Here is an 8620-nt window from a genome sequence, read left to right as displayed (position 1 = left end):
GCCATCAGCACGGCCACCTACACCACGGTGCCGCGCGTGGCCTTCTACGCCGGCCTCAAGAACCCCCACGAGGGTTACGAGGTGCTCAAGTTTGACGACGTGGTCACCAACCTAGGCAACAACTACGACGCGGCCAGCGGCAAGTTTACGTGCAACATTCCCGGCACCTACTTTTTCACCTACCATGTCCTCATGCGCGGCGGCGACGGCACCAGTATGTGGGCAGACCTCTGCAAGAATGGCCAGGTGGGCCAGGCGGGGGCATGGGGCTGGCCTGGGGGCAGGGCACCCAGGGAGCCCGGGGCAAATGGGTACCTGATCGGAGTTGGCGAGGGCACCAGGCGGACACAGGTGGAGACCCCACCCTACTGCCCTGCTTGGGCATCACGTGTGGGGATGGTCGGAGCCAGCGGACATCTCCAATCCTCAGTTCCTGGGCTCCCGCTCCAAGACAGACGCTGCTGGGCACCGTCTGGAACGCTGCTGGAAATGCGGGAAACGAACCCAACTAGTCAGAGCGCAGGGCTCACAGGTGCACAGACTTGCCCTTGGGGGCTTGCCCCTTGGGAAGTGGATTAGGGCCGACACCAGCGGGCGATAAGGGGAGGGCAAGGATGAGCTCTGGCGCATGGAATAGGGAGAAGCGGCATCCGCGCCCGCGGGCGCCTAGGCGCATGGCCATGGGCGCACACGGAGAAAGGTGGCTGCAGGAAATGTTTGGGGCACAAAGGCAAAGGGAGCCCGGTGCTTAGAGCCCTGGCTGCAGTGCGTCCCCTGCTCTCGAGAAGGGACCATTGGGCGGATCTGACACCCTTTGCAAAATCCGGGAGTTGGGAGCTCTTTCCCACTGTAGCAGAGCTGCCCCAACAAGAAGGCAGTCTGAGGGGGAGGGGTAGTTTTTCCTCTTGAGGCGGGGGAGGAAATGGAAACTCCCCCTCCTCTTGGTCTCCCGCTCCAGCTCCTCCTGACTCTGGGGTATGTGGGATCTTCTCCATTCTCTGTCCCCACCTCAGACGCTGGAGCTGGAAAGCGCTGAGTGTGTCGGGGACTCTGGTACCGGGACTCGCATGTGCCTGTAGCTCTCCTTGGAATGGCCGACCCCAGGACCAACCTCCACCCAGCCCCGCCCCGGGGTGACAATTTTAGCCAGCTATCTTGATACCATCTCCCTTCCCAGTGCTCCCACTCATGGTGGCCTGCGGCCTGGGGGTGTGGTCAGGCCGAGCATTCTCTTGGAAGAAGGGGACCGCTGGTCAGAACTAAAACTGAGCTAGTGGAAGTTGAGGAGGAATCTCCCAGGATTGAGATGCAAGACTTTGTTGGAACCCTTCCCACGGCAGCACTGCCCTGAAGCTCTGCCAGCCTGCGGGTCTGCAAGTCTTGGGGGCAGGGACAGGAGCAAGCAGGGAAAGTGAGCAGATAGCCAGCCAGGTTCTTGTAAATCAGCCCCTCTTCTCTTTCTTCTGCCTGGCTGCTGCCCCCCCACCCAACACCTTTTCTCTGGTTTCTGCCTCTCCCCTGCCTCTTTCTTCTATTTTTCTGTTTCTTATCCATCTCTCTCCTGTGTCTGCCTTTTCCGTCTCTCCCTGGGTTTCTGGCCTCTCCTCCCTGGGTCTAACCCCACTCTTCTCTATTCCTTGTATGTCTCTCTCTCCCACGTGTGTCCATCAGACATCCCTGTGTCTCTCCCCTTTGTCCTTGGTTCCTGACCAAATGGGAGGCCCCAGTATCCAGCAAAGGCTCATTCTGCAGACAGCCCCATGATTCCCCCTATTAATCACCAATAAGGGATGCAGCAATGTCACCTTCATCAATGGAATGTCTTCCTTTCCCAAAGAAGTTTGGGCTGACACAGAGCTGAGGTTTCAGTGGATTGACAGCTTGCCTGGATAGGGAGGCAGTCATCAGGCCACAGGTTGGCCCTAGACCCTGCACCACCTCAGGAAGTCCCCACAGGTCCCCAGAGATGCTGTGTGCTTAGAGTGGGGAACTTGTGTCAGTCACTGGGAGGTAAAACCATCTCAAAAGCTCCTTTTCCTTCCATCAGGGGCAGGGTGTTGACAGAGTCTGATGAAGGGGTGCTCACTGGAGATGAGACCACAGGCTAATAGGAAAAAAGGAGGTGACTTTAACTAGGGGTTTCAAAGGCCTAGCACTTAATAGTTACTCAAACCAGCCCCCTCAAAAGAAAACCAGGAGAGGCTGGGCGCAGTGGCTCACGTCTCTAATCCCAGCACTTTGGGAAGCGAAAGCAGGTGGATCAGCTGAGGTCAGGGGTTTGAGATCAGCCTGGCCAACACGGCGAAACACCACCTCTATTAAAAATACAAAAATTAGCTGGGTGTGATGGTGCATGCCTGTAATCCCAGTTACTCAGGAGGCTGAGGCAAGAGAATCACTTGAACCCAGGAGGTGGAGGTTGCAATGAGGTGAGATCTCACCACTGTACTCTAGCCTGGGCAACAGAGTGAGACTGTCTCAAAAAAAAAAGAAAGAAAGAAAACCAGGAGAAATAGTGGGGTCTATAGCCCCCTCTCCCATGTCCTTTATGACTTCTTCCAAATTGCCCAAGAGACTCATTTGATCTCACTAGTCATCCCACTTGTTAGTTTTGAGCCCCTACTAGGAGCCAGGTTTGAGGCTTTGTAGGAGTTCAGTCCACTTGCCCTCCAAGACCTCATGGCCTATGCAGGGGGAACATTCGTAACGTACAATCACACACCCCAACGAGTACTGTGTTAAAGGTGGGCTGCGAGCCCAATTGATGACTTCGGTCCCCAAATATGTTGGCTGGGAGGGAGTGCTTCAGTAGGGCCTACCCTGGTGCAGACCAACCTGATGCAGGGAAGAAGATGGTGAACCTTGGTCCCCAAGGTGAGGAGATACCACTAGGGAGAAAATAAAAGGTCAAGTGTAGGAGAAAGCCAGCTCAGAGGTGGACGAGGACATTTAAATAAGCAGAGAAAAAAAATGGCAGGACCAGGCAATGGATGCGAACAAAAGAGAGAAGCTTGTATCCCCCGTGACTTCAGAACCCGGGGCCATCCTGAGCACTGCACTTTTTCTTCCTGGCTTCCTGCCTGTAGAGAGGCTTCCAGAATTTCTTTAGGGAGGCAGAGCTGAATCTGGGCTCTGCCTCTTCTCTGGGCAAGTTCGGGATAGGGAGTGCCACCTTCATGCCTGGCACTGAGGCTCCCTCTGTCCTTATCTGAGGCCCACTGGCCCCTGTCCTTAGGGGTAGCCTTGCATCAACACCCCTGATGGCACCAAGTCCTGACCATTAGGATGCGAGGAGCCTGGGGAAAGGACTCTGGGTTGGCAGTGGGGCGCTGGGTGTGGTGAGTTGCCTGCAGCTGCCTCCAAGATCCACAGTTCAGGTGGGTTGGAGAGGACACAAAATTAATAAACTGGGCAGGGGGCTTTGTGAGGATGTGCCAGGGCCTGTGGTCAGGGTGCTGCTTATCCAGGGTAGCAGGCTGTGGGGAGGTGAGTATCACCAATGGGCAAGGGGTTTGACAACAGACTCTGACTGCAGCGAGAGGTGCTGGCATATATAAATTCAAGGTGGCGGCATAAAGACCTAAGAAGGCCGGCACGGTGGCTCACTCTTGTAATCCCAGCACTTTGGGAGGCCGAGGCGGGCGGATCACCAGAGGTCAGGAGTTCGAGACCAGCCTGTCCAACATGGTGAAACCCTGTCTCTACTAAAAATACAAAAAAAAAAGAAAAAAAAAAAAAAAAAGGCTGGGTGTGGTGGTGGATGCCTGTAATTCCAGCTATTTGGAAGGCTGAGGTAGGAGAATCACTTGAATCTGGGAAGCGGAAGTTGCAGTGAGCTGAGATTGCACCTCTGCACTCCATCCTAGGTGACAGACCGAGACTCTGTCTCAAAAAGGAACAAGACCTAAGGAGATCAGCCTCTCCCCTGGTGGTGGCAGATGGTCCCCTGACTATCCTCTCTGGCCCCTATACCTTTCACAACACAGAGCACAATGCCTGGCACAGCAGGAATGCAGTAAATATGTGAAAATGCAAGCGTCCCCCATGGGCTACGCTGGCTCCCCTATGGGAGCCACATCCGCACACCCAAGACCCCAGCATTGATCTGAGGGCAGGAACATGTTTCCTGGATACCCTCTCACCCAGTTCCCTTGGTCAGACCATTGCCTCAGTTTCCCCTCCTGGCAGCCCTTGAGGAACTGATTCTGCAGCGCTCCCTCATAACAAGGCCCAAACCTGCTTTCTTGCTTCCTTGGCAACCTCGTTTACCCACACTTCCCCTTGGACCCCAGGAGGAGCTGCAGACCTCAACTGTCTCCAGTCAGGCAGAGAATTGGGACCCCTGGGTTCCAACCCTGGATGCCCCACCATCTAAGGATGGAAGGGCATAAATTCTCTCTGCCTCCATGGATAATTAGGATAATTACGGCAACAATCATGGTGATGAATAAATAATAAACATAAGCATAACAGTTCTGATACAGTCACATCACCAGGAGATTCCTGATGACAGATGACTCTGTTCCAATGGATTTGGCTATTAAGGAGCACACTGTTTTAATGAATTAAGGCTAAATTAATCTGGGCAATAAAAATAATTGTTATTAGTAGTAATTTATTAGCAAAGATAATGAAATGCGTGTGTAATAATAAATACTACCAGGATTAGGGCTCAGGGAACAATACAGAAGTTGGCTGTTTGCTTTCAGCTCTTCCCTAATAACTCAAAGCCCCATCAAGATCTAAATGTTTTTTTTCTTCATCATCAAAAGACTTTTACAGAGGTGGCAGTGGTGAGGCAAAGCCTTCTCATCCATTTTCTAGACACAGAAACTGAGCTCCTTGGCAGACAGCGTCTCCCCTCTCATTTATTCCCTCCCACCTTTAACTAGACCAGTTTTCCCAGCTAAGCGCACAAAGAGTTTCTTCTCTGGTTGGAAAGAAGAGGTTGAAGGAGAAGAAGGGGTTGGAGATGGGCTTTAAAGGGAGGCCCTCATGCAAATATGTCCGGTCCTTTTCATTGCAGCATCGCGGCTGAGTCAGCAGCTCTGGCACAGCTGACCTGCAGTGCTGCCTCCAGTCCAGGAGAGAGGATGGGCCCCTCCCCTAATTTGGCTTGGTTCTACCCAGATTTCAGCCCTGGAGGGTGGGATGGTGAGCTGCCTTCCGTGAAGGGACAGGATAGAGAGGGGCCGTGGAGAAACCTGAGAGAACTCCACTCAGTGCAGCCTCCCCACACCACAAGCCACAGTCCTGGAGAGGGCGCTTCTCTTCCAGGTCTCTACCCAGGATACACTGGAGAGGCCCCGATCCTCGAACTCAGGACTTATGTTTCCATCCCTGTTAGAGGAATGTCTGTAGATCATTTGTTCACCACCACACAATCTCTCTCTCTCTTTTTTTTTTGAAACTGAGTCTCACTGTGTCGCCCAGGCTGGAGTGCAGTGGCGTGATCTTGGCTCACTGCAGCCTCCATCTTCCAGGTTTAAGTGATTCTGCCTCGGCCTCCCCAGGAACTAGGATTACAGGCATGCGCCACTACACCTAGCTAATTTTTGCATTTTTAGTAGAGATGGGGGTCTCACCGTGTTGGCCAGTCTGGTCTCGAATTCCTGACCACAAATTTTCCACCAACCTGGGCCTTCCGAAGTGCTGGGATTACATGCGTGAGCCACCGTGCCCAGCCACACACAATCTCTTATGATTATAGTCAGAGCCTCCAAAAGTGACAGCAGGCTCCAAACCCAAATGCTGGTGCTCCCTTGACCCATTATCCTGCCTGTCCCTCCCCATCCCCCATCAAGGCAGGGACCAGCAAGGATGTCACTTCAGACCAAAAATCCCAGAGGGAAGTAGGGCCTGGATTCCCTTCTTCCCACCCAGTTCCTTTCTACCACCCTGAGGTGAGATAGGAGGAGCTACAAGTCCTCTTTGGGTGGATAGTGACAGGTGTATAGCTATAGCTCCATGGAGACTGGCACCCATACTCCTTCTAAGCCCTGGGAGGGGAAAGCATTACCAGGCCTTCTGTCTCACTGCTGCAGCAGGGGAGACTCTGGAATGCATTTCAGACCAAAGACCTGGCCCTGGTTCCAGGATGGTTGCTGACTGGCAGTCTGGCATTGATCCAGCTGCCTGACCTGTGGGGCCAAGGTGTGCCCTTGTGTCCATCCACTGACATACGATCCAGCGGGTGTGGCTGAAACGATGGCATCATTATGAAAGCAGAGAGGAAGGAATGATGAGAGAAGGGAAGGCCCTCCGTCCCCTGGAGGTCCAGAGAATTCCTCTTTGCAAGGAGCGGCTTCCAGGCTTCCTGGAGGTATTGAGGTTCTGGGCCAGCTGGATGGAAAGCCCTATAGGAGTGAAGGAGGAAGACTCTGCCTTGACTCCCAATTCAGGCCCAGATCAGACCTGCCCTAGAAATCCAGGGCTCGTCTCCGCCCCTCTCCTGAAACAAGTTCTGTACGATTGGGAGGGGGCCGGGTGGGATGAGGCGAGGCTGCAGGCCAGGTTTCAGGGTCTGCTGATCCTCCCCGGGACTGCCTCACCTCCCTCTCTTCTCATCCTCCCTCCTCTCTCGCCCTCCCTCCCGTGTCCCCTACCCGCAGGTGCGGGCCAGTGCTATTGCCCAGGACGCGGATCAGAACTATGACTACGCCAGCAACAGCGTGATCCTGCACCTGGACGCCGGCGACGAGGTCTTCATCAAGCTCGATGGAGGCAAAGCACACGGCGGCAACAGCAACAAATACAGCACGTTCTCTGGCTTCATCATCTACTCCGACTGAGCTCCCCGTGTCCCTCCACCCACGTCCCTCACCCCCGCGGGATCCCCTCCGGGCGGGGCAGACGATGACTCGCCCCTGCCCACCCGCTCGCCGCCCGGCCCTCCCCGGCTATGACGCCCCCGGCCCGTGCTCACCACCGCCTGGGCCACGGCTAGGCCCTCCCGCCGGCTCGCTGCAGAGCCGGGCCCAGCGCGCCCTGTCCCCGTGCCCGGGAGCCGGGGTTGACCGCCCCCGCCCGGCCCACGCTATATATTTGTACAATAGGACTGTTTACTGCCCACCTCCGCCTGCCAGCCCACCCCAGCCTGGGGAGAGGTCGCGGCGGCGGGGTTGCTTCCTGCGCTCTGAGATGAGCTGCCCTTGGCTCCCTCCGGGGTGGCGCGCCCAGGGAAAGGGGGAGTTGGGGACTGGATTGCTTCCCAGCACCCTCAGAGCCCCTGCCCGGCTGTGCCCCGTCTGACCAAAGCTATAATAAAAACATTGTCACCCCGCGGGGGTTTCAGTCTGTGCCCTGGGGAGGGTTGAGGGAGGGAACCGCGGACCGTGCCCTCCTCCAGATTAGGAAGGGGTCTGGTGGAAGTTTCTAGGGGAAACCAGGTGCCAGAACTTGAGCTGCTCCAGGAGGAAGTTGCCAAAGGGTCCAATGCCCCCCACAGCCCAAGTCGGCCTGGAAAGCTGGGATGGGAAGCAGCCCAGTTACTTCATCATCTTCCATGGTGGACAAATTCCTTTTTTTTTTTTTTTTTGAGACCGAGGAGTCTCCCTGTGTCCCCAGGCTGGAGTGCAGTGGCAAGAACTCGGCTCACTGCAACCTCCACCTCCCAGGTTCAAGTGATTCTCCTGCCTCAGCCTCCTGAGTAGCTAGGAATACAGGCGTGCACCACCACGCCCAGCTAATTTTTGTATTTTTAGTAGAGATGGGGTTTCACCATGTTGACCAGGCTGGTCTCAACCTCCTGACCTCGTGATCCACCTGCCTCAGCCTCCCAGAGTGCTGGGATTACAGGTGTGAGCCTCGCTGAAAGTGGCATCAGCATTCCACAGGCACAGGTGATCTTTAAACTGGGAGACCTAGGTCCAGCCCTGGGCCACCATGTATGATCCTGGGCAAGTCACTCCTCTCAATTCAATTTAGGATTAATGACAGCCATAGAAAGGAACATCCTTTGGACTAAAGGCTGGTTGACCTAGGTCTACGCACTTGACCTCTGTGCTTTGGTTTCCTCATCAATAAACGTAGGTAAGGAGACCTACCTCACTTGATTGAGGATTAGTGAGGTATATTGTTAAGTGCTCAATAAACATAGCTTTTATTATTTATCTGTAACTGTTGCAAAATGCTTTCAAGTATGCGATCTCGGTGGCTCATGCTTGTAATCCCAGCACTTTGGGAAGCCGAGGTGGGAGGATCACCGAGGTCAGGAGTTTGAGACTAGCCTGGCCAACATGGTGAAAACCTGTCTCTACTGAAAATACAAAAATTAGTTAGGCGTGGTGGCAGGCGCCTGTAATCCCTGCTACTGGGATTGGGAGGCTGAGGCAGAATCGCTGGAATTCTGGAGGCGGAGGTTGTAGTGAGCTGAGATCGCGCCATTGCACTAGGCGGCAGAGCAAGACTCCATCTCAAAAAGAAAAAGAAAGAAAATCCAAGACATACCAAGTCCCCTTACCCCACCACTGCCATCCTCACTTCCTGCAACTAGGGGCCATGTCACACAGGGCATTTCTAGATAACAACAGCTAATATTGAGAGAGTACCCGCTATATGTCAGGTACTATGTAAGAACTTTATAAATATTATCTCATGGATATGTGTGCGGGGGTAGGCA

At 54.4% G+C, this 8620-nt stretch overlaps 1 protein-coding gene across 1 annotated transcript; it reads left to right on the top strand.

Moving 5' to 3' along the window:
- C1QL1 (complement component 1, q subcomponent-like 1) lies at positions 1 to 7283 on the top strand (the record flags this gene model as incomplete). Its single annotated transcript, XM_011985995.1, has 2 exons — positions 1 to 246; positions 6612 to 7283. Coding segments are annotated over 2 exons (426 nt in total), but the record flags the coding sequence as incomplete, so codon positions are not given.
- Between the last annotated feature and the right edge of the window lie 1337 nt (positions 7284 to 8620).

This window comes from Mandrillus leucophaeus, unplaced genomic scaffold (assembly GCF_000951045.1).
Source record: "Mandrillus leucophaeus isolate KB7577 unplaced genomic scaffold, Mleu.le_1.0 Scaffold290, whole genome shotgun sequence".
Taxonomy (NCBI): domain Eukaryota; kingdom Metazoa; phylum Chordata; class Mammalia; order Primates; family Cercopithecidae; genus Mandrillus; species Mandrillus leucophaeus.
This window is presented reverse-complemented; position numbering and strand designations above follow the sequence as displayed.